General features: G+C 35.8%; 1 protein-coding gene across 1 annotated transcript; it reads left to right on the forward strand.

Moving 5' to 3' along the window:
* On the forward strand, positions 1-2,716 carry si:dkey-85n7.8 (COX8 domain-containing protein). The gene is made up of 2 exons (XM_056481744.1): positions 1-246; positions 1,808-2,716. The coding sequence occupies exons 1-2, from the start codon at positions 127-129 to the stop codon at positions 1,916-1,918; spliced, it is 231 nt and encodes a 76-aa protein (XP_056337719.1). The 5' UTR covers positions 1-126; the 3' UTR covers positions 1,919-2,716.
* The last annotated feature ends 19,991 nt before the right edge of the window (positions 2,717-22,707 follow it).

Consider the following 22,707-nt stretch of genomic DNA (forward strand, 5'->3'; position numbering starts at 1 on the left):
ATACATCTATTTTCTGTTCAGTAGGAAACCCAGGGGTTGAACCCAGTGGTCATCCCGCTCCCCTTCTCCCTCAGCTTCTGTCTATCCTAGTCTACGGACATCCAAACACAGCACACAGCTGGAGGGATGCTGACCTTTGTGAGGGGAGCAGTGCAGCCAGTGATGGTCAGCAGGACGAGGGATATTATCCACAAACGCAACTCCAGCATCTACAGCAAACCACCCAAAAACAAGATCGGACCTGGGGTGAGTAAAAAAAAAAATGTTATCCACAGAGGCTTCCGACACCCTTGGTAAAATTGAATTGAAACTTTGATAATTTGCTTAAAATGTAGTAAATATAATCGAGTTTGAATGAGAGTAGAAGCTTTATTCTGGAAAGTTTTTCAAACTTTTTGTGATGATGTTGGTGATGTCTGACTGTAGTTTTGAAGACTTAGCAGGAGTTCCCAAGCCTCCACAATTCTCCAGCTGTGATTCTTTTTGCACATTTTTTTGACCATTAGAACCAGTGGAAGTGCATTGGGAAAGACAAACACAAATCCTCTTCCAGGCTGATTCATGATAAGCCATGCAATTGGCTGTAGCTTCTTTGTTATTGGCGTGATAGGGGAGATGGCTACAGTATTTTGTGAAGTTCAACCCCATTTGCGTCCAATCACAGCTGTTTTTATTTATTTATTTTTTACTAATTGTGATGAATGACTGATTACCAATGAGACTGAGCTGTCTCATATGTAAAGTACGACATGATAGAAAAAAAAATTATGCTCCTGTAATCCAAGTAGACTTAAAATATAGTAAAATATCACTGGTAAAACATTTCAAATATATTTTGCTCATGTGAATTCATAAATAAGGCAATAATTGTGGTTTACATATATTTAACAAAAATATTTCCTTTTCAATAAAAATGTGGGCAACGCAGTGGCGCAGTAGGTAGTCAGTTGGCATTTCTGTGTGGAGTTTGCATGTTCTCCCTGTGTATATTAGTGGAAGGCACTGTATCTATCACACTACCCCAGCAGGCACACAGCGTCATAAGATGTTAATATTAGGTTAGATATAGGTTGTGACATCAGGTGACCAAAAGTCAACGTCTAAGGACAACATTATTTTGACGTCCAATAACTGTGACCAAAATCCAACGTCGAGCCAACATCTTAAACCAACGTCATATTGACGTCAAATACTGACATTTATTCGTCAGGTATGAAAACCAAAATCCAATGTCTGATAGATGTCATAGTGGTAACGCCAACACAACGTCAAGCTATAACATCATTAGACGTTGATATTTGGTTGATTTAAGGTTAGACGTTGGACACTGACGTCGTCCTGATGTTGGGTTCTGACGTCAACCCGATTTTTATTTTAAAACAAAATGCAATGTAACGTTGAGGTACATGGTTAATCGGATATCATGTGGACGTCTTGTGCCTGCAGGAATGGTTCAAAGGATTGGGGTGAGCATTATTAATTACATTATTATTATTATCATTATTGTTATCATTATTATTATTATTATTATTATTATTATTATATTTATTATTATTATTATATAAAAAGTGAAAACACTTCAAATAAAATCTTAAATGAAATATTAAGCAGCACAACTGTTTTCAGCACTGATGATAATAATAAGAAATGTTTCCCAAGCACCAGATTGGCACATTAGAAAAGTTCTGAAGCAGTGTGTATTATTAATGATAATATTATTTTGCAAAATGTTTAAAACTGTGCTGTTTTAAAATGAACACTTCAGACTGTTCCTTTTCATGTCTGCCCATTCCTGTTTTTTCTGCAGCAAAGTTTCTTGATCATGTCTGTGTTTGCCGTCGCCCTCCTGGCCCCCGCCGGCTGGATTCTACACCACATCCCAGAATATCGAGAGAGAGCAAAAACTCCACCATCCTGAGAACCATCCACTTCTGTCATGATCAGCAGAGGCCTGGCTAACCTCTAAAGCATTATTCACCTCCAGAGAAACAATTCAATCATCTGCATCATGAGCAACTTCGGACGTAATAATATAATATAAAAAATCTGTTATTGTAATGATAGCAATAATAAAATACATAACAGTCATATTTACAATAAAAATGGAATGAAATGAAATAATAAAATTGTCCAGTTGTTTATGAGGTCCCATGTGAATATAATGAGAAAAACAGTATAATCCTGTGGTGTTTAGTGCCTTAGGACTGTGACCCTTAATGTAAGCAGTGGCCCTTATTATATACGCTTTCCACTGCAATAAAGTGTCTTTTTATACCGTCTGTTTTGGTTGATAAGTTTCACTGGGATAATTGTCCTTGCCTTGAGGGCACCACTTAAAAGTATACACAGAAGTTAGATTGCTTTTCTTGAGGAAAAAATCACTTTGATTATGTCCTATGAGTTTGTGGTGCAGATACTGAATATCATAGATGAAGCTTATTATAAGGCCAGTGGGTAAATTTGATCATGAGTGGGGTTAGATTTACTAATGCTTTCTTCCAAACCCTCTTTTGGTGTTAAAAAACTACTGTCAGAATCTAGTAAAAGACACAAGCTGAAAAATGTGATGAAAGGCATGAACATAGTTTCCATTTTACATGCAAAATGTACGGAGGAGATTATTTCAGTGAATAATTTGATGTAATTTATAGTTTGTGGCAGTCAGTTTAGATCATGAGTGAACTTGGTTTGTAAATGGGAATACGTCATGCTGTACACAGTGTGCAAAATTGTTTTGGAATTTACTCTTCTGCATTTTTTATTTTGTTTTTCTGTTGGTATTGAGATCAATGCAAAAATAATAAATATAGTAGCAAGATTCATATTGATGGATAATTGAACTTTTACAATCCAATAGCTGTAAAGGAGCTTTAAAAAGATGTGTATTGTGGACAGTGCTTTCCAAATAAATAACCTGACCTAAATCTAAGATGCTGAAAAAAAGAAATGAATGGATGCAATCTATACAAACACAATTGCACTGGTATGTCAAAAAGTCGAATGAATAATATTTCAGATAAACAATAAAATCTGATATGTGGTTTGAGTGCTAATGATTTAATGCAAGTCAGTGTATCTACATCCGTAGATAAAGTATCTATAATAACCAAATGCTTTTATAATTCACCTTTATAGTTTGTTGTTTACCTTACCAAATTTCATTTTCACTTGATTTTCATTTTGTTGATTTCAAAAACAAACTCAACATTGGCCATGAGGATGACTATGGAACTAATAACAGGAACTGTTTCAACCAAGGTTGAAAATTTGCTCTGGATATTATTGGGGATGTACATCCCTAGAGTGGATGTATTGAACAGCACAAATTCCGTTTCGTGCTTTTAAAAACATGAATAAAGATTTTAAACACTTAATAATACAAATAACAATTGATGAAGAATGTCCTATGCTGCAAAACTCAATTTACATGATTTTACTGCAATCTGGCTTTAAGAAGGTATAATCATACAGAAATTTAGAGAGGCATGTGACGCAATTTAACCGTTTTATCCCTATTACCAATTATACTGTAAATGTCTATGGATTTAACCCTTTGAGCACATTAGGTTACTAAAGGTTGACAGAGTTTTTTTTTTTTTGAAGGCGATTCAATTATTGGTGGGGATGGAGACATTTCAGTAATTGGTGGATATTGGTGGAGACACTTCCCCTCCGTCCATGCCAATTCTACACCCTTGGTTTCAACATTTCATCATGTTCCCAAAACGAAAATTTACTCACCCTTCTGTTGAGGAAAACACAAAAGAAGATAGCTTGAAGAATTTTATAAACCCAAAAACCATTGACACGGTTTGTATGAAAAACAATCAGGCTAATATGAAAGTCTGTGATTTCGAGATTACAAGATTTTTCTAAATAAAAGAAAAAAAACCCTCAATCTCAAAAAGTTAAGGGCGAATAAACGATGACATAATCTTTAGTTTGGGATGCCTTAAGTTCAATAATATAAATAATAATATAATATACTTGTTGATTATACGTATTATTGCATAACACTGTTATCCTCTTCATACACTGTAAAAAATTTCCTTGTAAAAAAACAGTAATCTACTGGCAGCTGTGGTTGCCAGCAACATACTGTAAAAATATGGTGCCCTACCGTTTTTTAAATTAACAGTATGATACTGTTTTTGTTAGCAACAGTATTCTACTGATGTGGAACTGTAAAAATACAGTACCCTGCTGTTTTAAATTAACAGAATGATACTGTTTTTTAGCAACAGTATTCTACTGTTGTGGAACTGTAAAAATACAGTGTCCTGCCGTTTTAAATTAACAGCATGATACTGTTTTGTTAGATACAGCATACCACTGTTATTGTAATGTAAAAATACAGTGCCTAACCTTTTTTACATTTTATCTACAGCATATATATATTTCTGTATACCCCTGGCATTGTTCTGTATATGTCTTACATGTATAAAAAAACATCAACTCACATATGCAAACACAGTGGTTTTAATGCTTTTACGCTTGTGCTTGTTGACACTGTTGAACTGTGCTCACACGATCAGATTTCAAGTCCCGTTTAACAAGGTGCACATTAATTATTAAGTCACATATTCCACTTCATTTGTACTGACCTTGATAAATTGCATCATTATGGAAACGAGCTGCTGCCTCTGTGCTCTTTACTTCGTGCATTTGATTACCTGCAGATCTTTCCTCTCTAACTCACTATTTAAAAAAAACACACAATGGGATTTATGAGCAAACAGAAACCAAACCTCAACACCTTTTTTAACTAATGCCAAGGACCATTTCTTACCTATTCTCGGGGATTGGGACTCACACAGAAAGCAAGGTGAGCACCCCCTGCTGGTGTAAATAACACAGTACAGTAGACCTGCTCAGCTTCAGTAGAGTTGCGACGTGAAAGCGGTCGGCAAACTACCACCCACACGGAGTATGTAGAAAGCTCTGTTTACTTGAGGAAAGCACACAGAACACTGATGTGCTCGATAGCATCCAAAACACAAATATGATACGGTCAGTGTTTGTCCATGAGTGTTTCAGCCCCCTTAGGAGCAAAGGAAATCCCATTATGTGATAGAGGAAGGTCATAGCGGTCAAAAATGTTTTGTTTTTATCATGAAGCTGTTCACTTTGTCCTGACAATGTCTATCTGAAGTGCTAAGAGAATGTAGATGAACAAGCAAATTGGCTTATTTCAGAAAGTTGAATTACTGTTATTTCTGAATTCTAATTTTTTTTTTGGCATAGTGCTTGGAGATTTAGACACGGGACTCAATTAGTCACTAAAATGACAGTATGTACATCTTTCAGGCAATGACCCTGGTCTCAAGCACTTCAGAATTCCCATTGCTTGTTTATTTTTCAAGAAGAGCCGGAATGTTGAGATTCAGCCTCATTGTGGTAACATCCATTTATTTCAGTTCTTAAGATTGAAATAAGAAAAAAAATGACAAGATGTTTGTGTATTTTCACAGAAACAAGAATTTAAGAAAATAATGCCATTATGTTTAGACAAAATAGAATTAGCCATTTTAGGCTACATGGACAATCTGATTTAGTCTAGAGAAGTTTATCTTCTCTTATGGTACTCCTATTAAATAAAAAAATAACTTAAAATCATAATTTACCCTCTGTAATTTAAACTTTTATGAATTATTTCTGTCTTCTGTTGAATGCAAAAGAATATATTTTGTGGAAGTAAGGATACAATCAACAACATTCTTCAAACTTAGAGTTCTATAAAGAACCATACTTTCCTTAGAGCAAAAAACATTTTAAAGATCCAAATAACTCTTTTCCTCTATAAAGACCCTTTTGTGGAACTTATTGTGTTTTTTTCTTTGCTTTTAGTACACGGTTAACAATTTCCTGTAGAATCTACAGTAACTTACTGGCAGCAGTTTGTCAGTAACTTACTGTAAATCATTCATTTATTTTCTTTTCGGATTAATCTCTTTATTAATCAGGGGTCGCCACAGCGGAATGAACCACCAACTTATCCAGCTTATGTTTAGTGCCCTTCAAGCTGCAACCCATCACTGGGCAACACCCATACATAAATTTACATGAATACACTACGGCCCATTTCACCTATAGCGCATGTCTTTGGACTGTAGGAGCACTTGGAGGAAACCCACGCAAACACATGGAGAACATGCAAACTCCGCACAGAAATGCCAACTGTCCCAGCTGGGGCTCGAACCAGCGACCTTCTTGCTGTGAGGTGATCATGCTACCCACTGCGCCACCGTGACGCCTTACTGTAAATCAATTACAGCAAAAAAAACTGTATTTACATTTACAGCACCTTTCATCTTGCTGTATATGTATTCACATTATTGTATATCTTTACTGTAAAAAATACAGCAATTTTCACAATGCAACTTTAAAATACAATAACACTGCATAATAATCCTACAATATTGCAGATAAATACTGAGTAATTTACAAAAATTGTTAACAGTGTATTTACGTTTGAGTTTGATACAATATATTATAGTCTGAAATTATAATATTTAGGGCAACGCAGTGGTGCAGTAGGTAGTGCTGTCGCCTCACAGCAAGAAGGTCACTGGTTCGAGCCTTGGCGGGGTCAGTTGGCGTTTCTGTGTGGAGTTTGCATGTTCTCCCTGCATTCGCGTGGGTTTCCTCCGGGTGCTCCGGTTTCCCCCACAGTCCAAAGACATGCAGTACAGGTGAATTGGGCAGGCTAAATTGTCCGTAGTGTATGAGTGTGTGTGGATGTTTCCCAGAGATGGGTTGTGGCTGGAAGGGCATCCGCTGCGTAAAACAAATGCTGGATAAGTTGGCGGTTCATTCCGCTGTGGCGACCCCAGATTAATAAAGGGACTAAGCTACCAAGAAAATGAATGAATTATAATATTTAATAGTTAGGTAGATATGCATTTTAAAGTTATTAAGTTAATTTATTGTAAATTCACTTTTTAAAGCAGAAGCTTAATTCACAGTAGTTACTTAAACTGCAAGTTGCTTTTTGCATTAATGATATCCCTGTTCATCACTCATTTTATTTTGTCCAGTATGCTAAGCCCCAAATTTACCCTCATCACAATCAGACCCCCCATGTACTATGAGATAATGTCAGAAGTGAGCAGAGAAGTGCAATGGTTATTTTGTTAGGCTCTGTTGATTATGGAAAATCAAGCACAGCTTTATTATCATTATCAAAAACAGATTAGCCACAAACCCCTGCACTTCCTGTCACTAAACATTGTAGCCAACAAAAATTTAAAATGTGATGCTATAGTGCATATAATATGCATTTTAGAAATATTTACTAACGCACACCTGATCTGTACTCTCAGCATAACACAGAATTATGCTTCTTTCTCCTTCTCTTCTTTCTCTTGACATCCTGCAGCCAATCTCTCAAAGATTAACATGTAAATAGCGGCAACGCTGTCTCTAGAGCAAACATTGTTTCCTGATATTCTCATAACTCGGGACAGAATGTTCTTTTCCTCCTGCTCACAGATAAATAAGACTGTGATTAGATGCAGTTGTCTGCTTCAGACTAACAGTGTATCTGTTGTTGTTAAAATGACTACACACTACACATATATGTTTACATACTGCACAGAAATGAATTCTCAAGCATGTTCATGGACAGTAATGAGGGTTATTTTGGTTGCCTTAAGGCGAGGATGAGTAAGATAGAAGATACGTGACCACAGTCGTGTGAGTTTGTGTGCTGTATGTGCGTATGTGTATGTATGATGAATAAGTGAGCTCTGGGTGAAATGGTCTCTGGGGGTGTGTGTGTGTTTGTATCTGTTTGCTGTGAGGATGTACACACAGTTAAGGTGTCATAAGGCAAATGCTTTCCCACACTGTGGAAAATTAAAATTACATTTTTGTTTATGGCTTGGAGAGACCTTTTCCCACCCTGTTTTTATTTATACAGTATAGTACACATTTAAAACAGATTTTCAATTAATTATAGACCCAAAAGAAGTGTTTTTATCAGCAGAAAAAATATTGAAATAAAATATGTCAGCAAGCGAAAATACATTATTTGTACAGTTTAAAAACATCAAGTTATTGCAGCTTGACTCAATATATTAGTAGGATAAATAAAGAATAAAGACATTACCCTCTATTTGTAGGTAAGAAATCTTACATTTTTTTGTTTGTTTTTGTTTTACAGGGTTTAAATTTTGTGAAAACTCAGTAGACAGAAGCCAGTTACATGTAGTGCACTAATTTAGTGCTCTCTTGTGGTGTAACACTGGTAGTGACTGAAACTACACACACACATAAGACATATGTTTCAAGTAATTCTGCAGCTACATTTTTGAAACTGTATTTAAATATAAAGTAAATCTAACACCAGGACAACCAGAATAGACAAAGAGACAAATACAGAAAACACCCACTGAATAATGATTCAATCAAATAGCTTTGCCCTCATCAAAAACACAATCAAACAAACAAAAAACTTGTCTAGTCATCTATATATATATATATATATATATATATATATATATATATATATATCTATATATCTATATATCTATCTATCTATCTATCTATCTATATATATATATATATATATATATATATATATATATATATATATATATATATATATATATATATATATATATATATATATATTATAGCTTTTGCAGACATAGAAAAACAAAGAACAGACAGACAAAACCATCATGTAACAATAATCTGTGGAAAATGTAAAATAAAGAATGAAACAAGGGAAAATGGAGACATATAAGACATAAACTCACCGGCCTGTTTATAGTTACAACTTTCCAACTGCTCATTAAAACAAATTTATAATTAGCCAATCACATGGCAGCAACTCAGTGCATTTAGGTATGTAGACATGATCAAGGCGATCTGCTGCAGTTCAAACTGAGCATCAGAATGGGGAAGAAAGGTGATTTGAGTGGCTTTCGTTTGTATCAGACAGGCTGGTCTGAGTATTTCAGAAATTGTTGATCTACTGGGATTTTCCCCATCTTTAGGGTTTACAGAGAATGGTCTGAAAAAGAGAAAATATCTAGTGAGCGGCAGTTCTGTGTGCACAAATGCCTTGCTGATGCCAGAGGTCAGAGAAGAATGGCCAGACTGGTTTGAGCTGATAGAAAGACAACAGTAACTCAAATAACCACTCGTTACAATCGAGGTATGCAGAAGAGCATCTCTGAACACAACACGTCCAACCTTGAGGCGGATGGGCTACAGCAGCAGAAGACCACATCGGCTGCCACTTCTGTCAACTAAGATCAGGAAACTGAGGTTGCAATTGGCACAAGCTCACCAAAATTGGACAATAGAAGATTTGGAAAATGTTGACTGGTCTGATGAGTCTCCATTTCTGCTGTGACATTTGGATGGTAGAGTCAGAACAACAACACGAAAGCATGGATCCATCCTGCCTTGAATCAGCAGTTCAAGCTGATGGTGGTGGTGTATGGGTGTAGGGAATATTTTCTTGGCACATTTTGGGCCCATTAGTACTAAGTGAGTATCGTGTTAATGCCACTGCCTACCTGAGTATTGTTGCTAACCATATTCCATCCCTTTATGACCACAGTGTACCCATCTTCTGATGGCTGCTTCCAGCAGGATAATGCGCCATGTCATTAAGCACAAATAATCTCAGACTGGTTTCTTGAACATGACTATGAGTTCACTGTACTCAAATGGCCTCCACAGTCATCAGATCTCAATCCAATAGAGCACCTTTGGGATGTGGGGACACGGGAGATTCACATCATGGATGTGCAGCCCACAAATCTGCAGCAACTGCGTGATGCAATCATGTCAGTATGGACCAAAATCTCTGAGGAATATTTCCAGTACCTTATTGAATCTGTGTCACGAAGGATTAAGGCAGTTCTGAAAGCAAAAAGGGGTCCAACCGAGTAAGGTGTACCTAATAAAGTGGCCAGTGAGTGTATATGACCTACAAAAAGACACAGCAATAGATGTAAAGAGAGAGAAAGAGGGGGAAAAAGGAAAATAAAGTAGAGTTAAGTCCAAAAAGCCAGTCAGAAAAAAAGAGGCCTAACATTTTTCTTCCAAACTTGTCTAATTAGTAGTTCATGATTTAAGGCTATTATTCCATTTATTCAGACTTTTTAAATGCATTATAGGGCCTTTTGATGTTAAAAAAAACTTACAAAGGTAATTTTATTGACATATTTGAACATAATATTGTCTGGGTTGGTTCTGTAAAGTATGGTTCAAAATGAGCTCCCAGGTCTTTTTCTGTATTTGCACAGTTATTATGTATTTGCACAGTCTTTATATAATATTTATTTTATATATTTTTTAAACTATTAAAAATCTAAACAAAGTTTCTGTTAAACTGCAGAATTAAATTTTGGAGCTGAGATCAAGGCCTCATAATGCAATTTGAACGAATTATGCATAGACAGTTATAAATAAAAGATTTTATATTCAATTATAAAGACAAGATCTAGTTAAAATATATACATTTATAGATTTGATGTGTTTACCTTTTGAACATATTAACACTTTCCCCCCTTTTTAAATACTCTCAGTCAAGAAAGTAAATAAAGAAAAGAGAAAACCACACACACACGTACAGTACATGGACAAGGGTATTCCCCAAACAAGTCACTATTACATTCGAGTGGCAGATTATTAATACCTCACAGGGCACAGAATAAACAGGATGAAACCCTTTCCAGCCACAGTGCATCAGACCGTAGCCTGAATGTCCCGTCTTAATACAGCCCCTCTAAATTTAGCCGAATGAATAATGCATCATACCGTTGTAGGCCTCTACTTTAAAAATATGACCTAAAAATAGTCATCTAAAAGTTTCATAAATATAGACACAAGTCTCAGATATGACTGGTACAAAAATAAGTGAGGCCTTTTGTGTTATTCCCATCTTGTGTTTCTCTGTGTCTCACACACTATTGTTTCATATAATTTAGTGTCAGCATAAAGACTTAGAAGGAGGGTAAAAAAATCCCTGCTGAAACTGCATTGCCATTATTACAGCTTCACAAGAGAGATAAATGCTATTATCAACATTTCACTAAAGTCATCGCTGGGTTTGCTAAAAGCTGTGTGTAGCTTTGTGATATGAAAAAGCTGACTTATCAAATCCATTCAGAGGTTTGGAAATTCAAGATACGTTGCAGAGTCATCTCTTCTCTGTGTTAGGAAATGTTACACAGCCTCTGTGGTCATCATAAATCAGCATAAAGACAGCAAAAGAGGCAGTGAATGCCATTTTAAGGGGGGATGCTGTTGAAAGATCACTCTGCATTTCAAGGCCCCCAGCAGATGGAGCCTTTGTGTAAAAGAGAGCTGTGGCGTTTCTCTAACTTGTTCAAGGCTTAACCGCAATGTCACTACAGGATGGTGTGTTATTTTTGGATCAAGAGCCTTTGTTTGGTAATTATTTTCTGCTTGACGGGAACATCTGTTAGGAAGCACCACGTGCTACATTTTTCCAGAGCTGCGTTTAATGCAGTGACCCTCTGACTTGCAAAAACGAAACCAATTATTTATTTAAAATGTGGCTCAAATCAGTAAATAAAAGGCCACATTCTGTACAGTGGAGATAAAAAAGAGAAAAAAAGAGATATTTCCTAAATTTTGAGGTCACGATTATTTATTTGAGTTATATATACTAACAGCTGAAAATATTGAGCATATTGAATAAGTTATATATATATATAGTAGCACAATATCAAAGCTTAAAGTGTTAGTTCAGACATATATGTTTTTAAATTATGTAATTAATTTGTGGTTCAATCAGAATATTATCAAGCTACGAGAATACTTTTGTGTGCATACATAAAAAAAATAAAGAATTGAAATTTCTTCTCCTCAATGTCAGTACATTGTGCATGTTCATGAGCTCTGTGACGTACCCCGGATTCTTTGTTTGAAACAAATCATGCATGTATCCGAGGCATATGTCAGCAGGCGACTGCACAGCATTCTTATGAAAGTGCACATTATACTGACAGAACAAGACTGTTGAATAACGTTATTTTTGTTTTATGTGCACAAAAGTATTCTTGTAGCTTAATAATATACTGTAAAGTAATATTTAGGGCCAGACGCAATCTGCGAACATTTTTTGATATTTCTGCTGAGAATTTTGGTAAAAATCTGTGGATTTCTGCGGAATTATTTTGGGAGTATCTAAAATAACTAAAACCTTAATATATAAAATAAAAAATATTATCTTTTTAACTTTTATTTAATGTTTAAAATGCACATCCAATTAGATCCACTTTATTTGGTAAACAAAACAAGTCTCTCATATAATATATCTACTAAAAGACAGAAAATATTACTGTACAAACTGCATTGTTCATAAATCAGATGAACATTTTCATATTGGTCAATAATATTATTGAAATTAATTTAAAAACTGAATAACTATAGATATTTCACACATTTACTCAAGTAAATAAACATAATTAATGATGGGCTAAAAATCTGCGGAATTCTGCACGCGCAGATTCCGTGTGGGCCTAGAATAATATACGAATTTAACCACTGAAGGCATATGGTCTGTTTTGAGGATTATTTTTTTGTTAATATCTGGACAACCTTGCTGTCTTTGTCTCTGTCTCTGAGGGAGCTCTCAGATTTCACCCAAAATATCTTAATTTGTGTTTCAAAGATGAACTAATTTTGAGGTGAACTAACCCTTTAAGTGAAAATAGAACACTAATAACAAGTCTGATATACCTTTCCTTAATTATCAGACAAACCCAATTTAACCTGCAGGGCGGCCTAGCTTTCCAGTTTTAGCTGACTTGAAAAGGCTGTTCTAACTTGAAAGGTGAGCTGTTCTAAAATAACTAAAGCCCTCTGATAGCAGGTCTTCCAGATGAAGCCCAAAGGGACGACCCCTCCAGCCACTGCAAGAGATGTTAAATGTTATTTTTGCATTACTTAGTTAGTTTACTGTTCAGCAGTAGCTGAAAATCGGTCTTTGTCTTGCTTCGCAAACAAACAAAAAACATACTACAGTCACAAAATAAATAATACTTTAAAAATCATTACAGTTCTTCTTCTTGTTAAAAAGATGAATAAAAGATGATGTCCTGTCCTATAATGGCATCCGGATAGTAACAAAATAAAGGCATGGTTTAAAAGGTGCATTACAGTACATCACCACATTTAGCCATACAACTGATTTTTGCTTAGATCTTATGATTTTATCTGCCATCCTTATAACCCTGTTTAATTTGACTTGTTAACTGACAGGGTTCGCACAAACCTGACAGTTACCGTACATTCAAACGGGGCTTCAGCGTCAACGCTTGACCGAGGGCGTGTCTGAAGTTGGGGCTGACGTAATGGTCATAGCAGCTTCGGCCAATGAAATTTGTATGCAATCGGCTACTGTCTGAGCTGAGGTATTTGTATAAAGCAATGTGATCAACTGATGCATCCGTTGGTGCTTAAAAAGTTGAGAAATTCACAACTTCTGCAGCGAGCAACGCCGCTGAGGCGGCACCGACGGATCAACAATGCAGTTTGGCCTGACATCGCCTGACATCACCCATTCAAAGTGACACCCCGTGTGAATGGGGCATTAAATTATACCCCAAAATGGGCTTTACTCATTTTTGGACAAAAAATTTTGTTCCAAAATGTATTTTAATAGATCAGTTAAGTGAATGATGCAACAACTCACTCATAAAGATGTTCTTCACTCCTGAATAAAATTGTTTTTAAGCATAAAGGCAGATTCACACAATGCCATCTACTGGTGAAAACAATGCAATCTGCACAAATATTACCTGAAAACGCTCTGCCTGGAACAACAAAACCCAGACAAGTAGGTTGATACAGTCCCAGTGCTGTTAGACTGTTATATTCAGTGCTCTTGGAACCCAACTCGACCAATCACATTTGAGGACTGTCACTAACTGTTGTATAATGCTTCATTGCTGATGGGCATACGATCACACAGCATTCCCATCATGTGTGGTACATCTGATTTCAAGGCTGAGCTCAGTCAATGGCTCTGCCTGACTGAAGTGCTTTAGACTGAATCCAAATGACAAACGAGGAATGAAAACTCAGCTTAATTAGATCAAAGACAGCTGGGGATTTTATGCATTCGCAATTTTTACTGTTTGGAAATGTCAGATTTCTGCATGCATAAGTAACTATGAAAAGGCCGAATAGGTGAAAGCGAGGCAATAGAAAGTCTGTCTTGTGTTGGAAACAGTAGATCATCTGACACTTTTGTCATATTCTTAATTCATTCATAGCTTGCAAATGGTTGTAAAATTGTGTACAAAGATGGACAGTATAAGCATTATGTTATTTCAAGGACAGCATGAAGACATTTGAAAACTTAAACAGCGGGGAAAATAAATATTGAACACGTCATGTTTTTTTCCTGGGAATAAAACCCAAATACCCAAATGTGGTTCGATTCCATGTCAACAAATCATTTAGAAATAAATGATAACAAACATAAAAATAAAACAAAACAAAAAAAATTTGAAAAATGAGTTGTGTAATAACAATGAAATGATGTGTATAACAATGAAAGGCGAACGTACTAAAACGTATTTAATACTTTATATGAAGGGCTTTTATGGTGATGGCAGCTTAAAGATGACTCTTAGAATGACGATGATTTGCTCAGGTGTGAGTTTTTCACAGACAGAGTGTAAAAATCTTGATAGTTTTGTGGGTCTCGTCTATCAAATCTAATGTTTGATTTGCATTTTCTATTGACTTCATCTCAGGTGATTGGCCGGGCCATTCTACAGCTTGATTTTCCTTCTCTGAAAGCATTTGAAAAGTTTCCTTGGCGGCGTTTTGAATCATTGTCTTGCTGAAATGTCCACCCTGGTTTCATCTTTATCATACTAATAATGTAGATGTTGGACTTAACAATAACACCAACACACGAGGAAGAGCAGAGGCTTGCTGAATAACTACTGGGAGATTTTAGCTGCAGTCTGGGCATTCACTGCCTTTCTGCACCTCCCTTTCTTCATGTGTTCAATACTTTTTTCCTTGCATCATTTCATTTTATTACGCACTTAATTTGTATACTAATTAGATTTGTTTTCTTTGCATATATGAATTTATTTGGTCGCTAACTTGCTATCAACATCAGGGGAAAATTTCAAGTCAACAGCACCTTTAGAAATATGTTTTCTTAGAAAAATGGTGACGTGTTCAATACTTGTTTTCCCTGCTGTATATATGACTCCTAGAATTGCAGGTATATACATTCATTCATTCACTAATTTTCTTTTGGCTAAGCCCTTTTTTTAATCTGAGGTCGCCACAGCGGAATGAACCACCAATGCACATGTTTTACCTTCCAGCTGCAACCCATCTCAGGGAAACATCCATACACACTCATACACTATGGACAATTTTAGCCTACCCAATTCACCTGTACCGCATGTCTTTGGACTGGGGGAAACCGGAGCACCCGGAGGAAACCCACGCAAACACGGGGAGAACATGCAAACTCCACCAGTCGAGGCTCGAACCAGTGACCTTCTTGCTGTGAGGCGACAGCAAGAACCTACTGCGCCACCGCATCACACATTGCAGGTATATCTCAAGCATTTTCCAATAATTTTTTAAGTGGAATGACATACAACAAATGTATAATTTACAGTAAACTGAATTTATTAATGATGTAAAATGCTTAAATATAACAGGAAACAAATTATGCATCACTGTTGTTTAACTTATTTTTAAACCACTAACAGAGTTGACAAAATCAAAGTTGACATTTTCCCACCATTTTGTGCTTTAGCTCAAGATGCTAACCTGACACCACATGGCATGTCAAACACAGCATTTCATGTATTTCATCATATTATTGTGTTTAAAAAGTCAATGTGAAATTCACTGAAATATCCAACAGGATCTCACTGCAATTCGTAACTTTTTGATTAAGTGGCTAATTCGTTTGAATTCATATAACTCACAATTTGAGTACAATCTCTTTCATGCAATTTAGTATGATTTGATTATCTCCAATGACGGTTGGCTTTAGGCGTGGAGTTGGGTGCCACACTTCCTTTTTAAAATCGTACTGAACGACTGAACTTGTACAAATTCGTATGAATTAGCTACTAAACTGACAAAATGTAAAATAGTTACATTTCCTTGTGAGATCAGGCTGGAAAATCACGATAAGAGAGTTGACCAATATCTACAATTGATGAATATTAAATATTTAACATACAGTACATAACAACCCAATGGTGTAGAATTAGCATTGACAGATGGAGCTTGTCCCGACCAATATCCACAGATTATTAAAATGTCCCCACCAATAATTTAATTGCCTCCAAGATAAAATAATGCTTTGTCGAAATTGTCCAGTCAGGCTTACTGTGCAAAACTCAGGTGGGACATGGACATAAGCAGCTACATTTCAAAGAAAAGTGTTTGTCACTTGAAGTCAAGTTCGCTACAAGTCTACTATAATAGTAACCATGGATGCAGCTAATAAAAAAATTTGTTTCGATTTTGGCCTCCACAATGATTATGAAAAAACAACAATCAAAATAAAATTGTTAAGTGTCATATGCCTCCCCCTTTCCAAAAGGTGTCAAATTAGGTCCCCACCAATATCAAAAGCAAATCTACGCCCTCGTAACAAACTTAATATATATTAAACACCTTCCAGAGAAATTCCAAAGTCTCCCACAAAGTCACATGTTTTTTTCTATTAGTGCTTTAGATTGATATGCCTTTTTATAACCAATGTAACAGTTACAATGGTTAACAAACAATTAAGAAAACAGATGTTTCTTGCGAATGTTAATATAACTTAGTAGCGTAAAAAATGGCCGTGAATTCAACGGTAAAAAACTGTAAAAATGCTACAGTACAAATCCGTAACCTGGTTAACAGTATGTTTCCTTAATATATACAGCCAATAACCGTGAATTGACTTTCCCAGAATTCCCTGCATGGCACATCACTTTTTATGCTTTTTTTGACATTACTATGGATCTTTTTAGTTGTTTTCCCATCAGTTATGTACATTAGAGATTTATGTTACATCTAATGTTGATAAACAATGTTTATTTCATGACTTAATGCATGTTACCATACTGGTGTTTATTAGCTGTGTGAGTTACACTGAGCACCTTATACTCACTGATACACTTTACTGCTTGTGGGAAAAGTTATTTGTGATGAGTAATGGTTCATTATGTAACTTTCTTTAATATCACCTCCTGCATATAGCTGTGTTAACGTGTCTATCTGTGCAACAAAAGATGTGTAGATATTGGTAATCCAAAATACAGACATATTACATCTATAAATTAATGAACTACGGTAGTTTACTGTTAAAATGAGGAATTACTTTTACGGTATATACCCGTATTTTAACGGTAAAATACTGGCAACCACAGCTGCCATTTTTTTACCGTAAATTTTACGGATTTATTTTTTACAGTAGACTTAATTATTTCATGATAATCGAAGCTCAATGAATGACTCAGCAGGCGGATAGTAAAAAATGGGTAAAGTTAACATTTTCAAAACAAAATGTCACAAAAAGAAACATTTTTTTAGAGAGAGCTTGATATAATTTGTCTTATTATTTAAAACTGTTTCATAAAAGATAATTGAAGCTGAATGTATGATTCAGCAGGCAGATAGAAAAAATTGGTTAACATTTAAGTTAACATTTTCAAGACAAAATTTCACACAAAGACAAACTTTTTTTTAGGTTTTTTAGTCTTGATATAATTTGTGTTAATATTTAAAACTGTTTTATTAAAAATTAATGAAAAATAACACAAGGTTTATCATGGAGATGCAAAAATGCGCCCACAATTCTAGAATCGCTCCATATCCCTTAACATGTTATTAATTTGGCTTCAACTTCATTCCTTATTTATGTGCAACATCTGGTGGTGAAGGTAGCTGATTAGAGATTTAATGAGATGACTTGGTAGTGAGTGTAAACAGGACCAAAGCATGGACAAAGTACCTTTCATGTTAGGAGAAGACCTGTCTGTATCATTATGATTTGGGATTGATTCAGTTAGTCTGGATATAATTCGTGGTGAAATTACACGTTACTGGAATACTTCATTAGCCTTTCAGCATTCACGTGTAGTTTACTAGCATGTTCACTTATTTATAAAATCAATCAGCTATGTAATCACACTCTTTTTCAAGGATTTCAGGCTTAACAGCATCTCATTAACTCTGGTTTGAAGCATCTACGGTTGTGGATTCATTTGTAATGGAGTGTCAGAAAAGTTAAGCCTTACTGTCCAAAATGTAATGTGTCCATGCTGTTCAGAATGATTATTTATTTTCTTTTATAGACATGTTTTAAAATTGCAGCTAACAAAATTTGTAACAAACTTGTCCAGTGTATGTCTAATATTAAAATTTTAGAGGACAAAAGTTTTGATAGTTTTCCTATATTTAAGGCTTGACTCTTGGGCAGCATAGTGGCACAGTGGGTAGCACGATTGCCTCACAGCAAGAAGGTCAGTTGGCATTTCTGTGTGGAGTTTGCATGTTCTCCCCATGTTCCTGTGGGTTTCCTCCGGGTGCTCCAGTGGAAAAGCTGCAGCCCATCGCTGGGAAACACCCATAAAGTCTTACATTCACAAACATACACTATGAACAATTTAGCTTTAATCCCGCCCCTTTTCGCAGCGCCGTACTACAGAATTTCGTAAAAGGGGCGGGATTAAACAAAGGGGCGGGATTAAACAAGATGATTAGACATTTAAAAAAGCGAGCGATTGGTCCATATTTAAAATTTCCTCCGTTGGTGTCACGCAGTCAAATGATGCCATTTCACAGGTCAGAGTTCACCAAGCTTGAACTTTGCAACGCAGCGAACTGCTAAACTTGTCGCACGAGCTTGCGTTTCCAGTCTGACGCATTCGCGTGCGTATGAATGGAAGTCTATGGGGAGAAAAGTCCAGTGTGACCGCAGCTTTACCCAAACGCTAATATCTCTCTCTCTCCAGATTCCAGCAACTAAACATGGCATCCACAACCCTCACCAGATATCACCAAGCACACCTCGGAGAACACCCTAACTCCCCATCCAGAAATCTCCCCCAAGCATTACCTACCTTCTCTTTGCATTCACCTTATGGAACATTTGTGAATAAATCACCCTCCGGAGTTTATGCTTAAATTACGCTTAAAGTCTTTGTTTTGTGTTTGATTTCTCCTCCTGCTACAATATATATTTAACAACATAACTTTACTGTACTATACTGTTGAAAAAATACATCCAGGAAGAGCATTCTTTCAAAAACATTGTAAAAACCCTTCTGTAGTGCAGATGGAAGTTTGCATTAAAAGTGGTGACCCCCTCTGGAGGGCACTGCATGATTCATGCCCTGTTATCCACAACCAACTGTGCCTCGGTGATGAGGTAAATCAGTCACATAATTTACCCTGCCAGATGCACCTGGCAGCAGAAACCCACTCACTGTCCGCTGTTCACACTACAATCACGACTTCTCTCTGTCCTCCCCAGGCCTCCTGACTCCACTCACAGCTGCATCTGACTTCTCAGAACCCACTACAATATAACACTCACAAAACGTGTTTTTCTGACATTTGAAATAACATCTCGCATCTAAAACTAATTGTCATTAATGCAACTGCTGTATGTTCTGTGGCCTAGCATGATTTGGCCTAAGAAATCCTTCGAAATACAATGCTCTGTTGGTCAACATTTCATTTCCAGTAAAGAATTATATATATTTTCAATCAATTCTGTTGACTCTGATAACCCTGGTTTTAATCAAACATGAATGACATTGGTTTCTCATATTAAAGGTTGCTATATGACCAAAGCTGGTAAAAATTCAGGATCTACTGGAAGCAAGAAGGCAGGATGCATCAGTCGGATCCTCAGATATGGGCCATGGCCTGATAATATGCAGCCACTCACAAAGGAAATAAAAAAGGCTTTAAAAATAGAACCGAAAATCTGAGAGACACACTCAGTACTGTCAAATAATTCATTGCTTATTCTATAAATAAACACACACAGCACAATATTAACAATGTAATATACTGCTCACTCTTGTTGTTTCAAAGATGCTTGAAAATATATTTTGACGAATATATTTTTGTAAAGGAAGCTTGTTTCTAAAAAAAAAACCCAAATGTAAATATCATGGAAAAATTTAATTTTATATTTCTGAATTCTGACTTTTTTAACAACTGAGAGTTTAAGTTTGGGATGGCCAATGTGGACTTACAATTATATCACAATATTTTCTGGTATTTACAGCAATAATTTAGATGTATCCACTAACAAATGACCTGCATCTTTAGAGAAAACTTTTCTTTTTTGCAAAAGCAACAACAACAACAACAACAACAACAACAACAACAACAAAAACCCTCAATTATCATTCAGGATCATATAAATTACACAATGTCCTGAAGTAGGTTAGAAATAAATTTTGCAGGACAGTGGGCAGAGTTTGAGACCTTAATGCTGTGTTCGGCATGCATGTATAAATTGCTATTTTTGTGCTTAAATAGACGTGTAAAGATTTTAGGCTTACTCACTTCATTTGTGCATCAAATTCCCTTCACAATAGATGTGGATTCACGTCATGGCCAGGGTTTCTGTCTGCCCGGGGACCCTAGCTTCGTTGCAAAATGGCTAACATGGATTTTATTGAGAGAATAGCTGTATTTATGTGCTTTAGGAATGCTGAGAAACAGCGTACATTTGTTCGGGGCTATGTCTAAGACCACTAGATCTATTCAGAGATGCACCCAGCTCTGGGAGTTAAAAACTCCTCCAGAAACTATACCGGGATGTCACTAACCTAAGTCACTTGCGCTTGACACATCATCCATCTTGACGCTTCATCAGCATAAGCACACAATGAAGTGTTGTTTCTGTTTCATTCCTACTGGACACTAGAGGGCGCTCTCACACATAATCTTTACATAGATGTTACTGAAGAAAAGATGTCAGCTATCACTGCAGGACAGCAATGTTTATTGTTATTATTATGACAAGTAAAACAATTTTATCATGGGGAGAATTTTAACAGCATATTGCAAACAACGAGATATCGCCCATCCCGAGTTTAAAGTCACCATGAAACAGATTGTTAAGGCGTTAGTTAGGGGGTTGTTAGTAGGTGATTGTTGACACTTTTTTCAGCTATATTGTGACATGCAATATAAAACAGTCCTGAAATGAAAACATAATACGCGGCGGTGCATGATTTTGTTCTTTGGGGGAACCGATTAGATTTTGAAAAGACATAAAGATGTTAAAAGACAAATAGTGTTGCTAACAAAATCAAGAAGACTGATGAATGGAAGTATTTAGAGCAGAAACGAGACACCCACTGATATGCCTGCCCTAAAGGACTTCCATGTGACCAGGAAGAAAGGAAAGTCATTTAGAGGGGAAGGGAAGGTTGTGGTATTTGAATAAAGATTATTAGGGATTTTCTCTTTCACAAAATAATGAAGTGCACAGATACATTGTTTATAACAAAAATCTACTATATACATATAAAAAAGGGAGAATACAGTTTTCTTTCATAGCGACCTTAAATATTTGAAGTTATAAATATCACAGACCTTCCAATTTTGCAGAGTTAATATCTTGTAATTCATTGGAAAAAACTGAACCGCAAAATATAAACTGAAAATAAAAAGAAACTAAGCTTGAAATGCAAAACGGCCTGTAAAATTGTAATGAAATAATAATAAAGTGACAACTACACTGTAAAAAACAAGTCAAGTGCCTTAAAATTAAGACAACAAACTTCAGGACATTTTTGAGTTGACTCAACTTTCAACCCAATTACTCAACTTGACTGGATTTGAGTTGAGTTGAGTAAACTCAAAAATGTCCTGAAGTTTGTTGCCTTAATTTTAAGTTGAGCAAACTTTTTTTTAAAGTGTAGGAGGGAAAAGAAAGTGAAATGCAAACTGAGAATTGCATTTTCTCAGTTAACACCTTACATTAATAATTATGAAGAATAAAGAACTGTGAAGAATAAAGAAACCCCCCCCCCCCCCCCCTATCAAATAATGTTAATGGGGCCCAAAAAAACATTAGACCCCATTGGACTTTGATACTAAATTGAAACATTTAGGCTACATTTACATTGCTTTTATATTTTCGTGTGCAATAAAATGACAAATTTTATCCATTAAGGAAACATTAAATTTGCCTATATATTTACATATAAATATATTTCAATATTTAGCTGTATATAGTCAAAAGAATGGCATGTAGTTTTTCTATTGTTTATGTTGTAGCATGCCAAGTGATGAATTGCTGATCTGACCTCTGTCCTTGCCATTCTGATGCATCATCGGCTGGCTCAACAGCACAGGTCAGTACAGAGAACAAATAGAAAGCTTATAGGGGAGCCAGAATACAATCAGCTGACGTGTTAGAATGTACTAAAATAACTCACTGTAATAGACATTTCTTTTGCTTTAAGTTTCTTTTCATCATGGCTTACCCAAAATAATGTGATGACTATTTAAAGGCATAATTCATTATTTAAAATAAGACAAATCACTTACTCACATATCAGTCCAAGCAAATTTGCAGTACATTCCGAACTATTAGATAATCTATGTTTTTTCTTTAGACAATAAAGAATTATTATTCTTTTTTTTTTTGCCAGAACAGTGGTCTTTGATGATTTATAAAATGCTATTTAGTGGCTA

The sequence above is a fragment of the Danio aesculapii genome, chromosome 20 (genome assembly GCF_903798145.1).
Source record: "Danio aesculapii chromosome 20, fDanAes4.1, whole genome shotgun sequence".
NCBI lineage: Eukaryota > Metazoa > Chordata > Actinopteri > Cypriniformes > Danionidae > Danio > Danio aesculapii.

Bases quoted from the DNA above. Each gene is read 5' to 3' on its own strand.
- si:dkey-85n7.8 (XM_056481744.1), top strand. From the start codon at position 127: ATGCTGACCTTTGTGAGGGGAGCAGTGCAGCCAGTGATGGTCAGCAGG. The intron at 247-1,807 runs GTGAGTAAAAAA...TTTTTTCTGCAG, and splicing joins AAAACAAGATCGGACCTGGG to CAAAGTTTCTTGATCATGTC.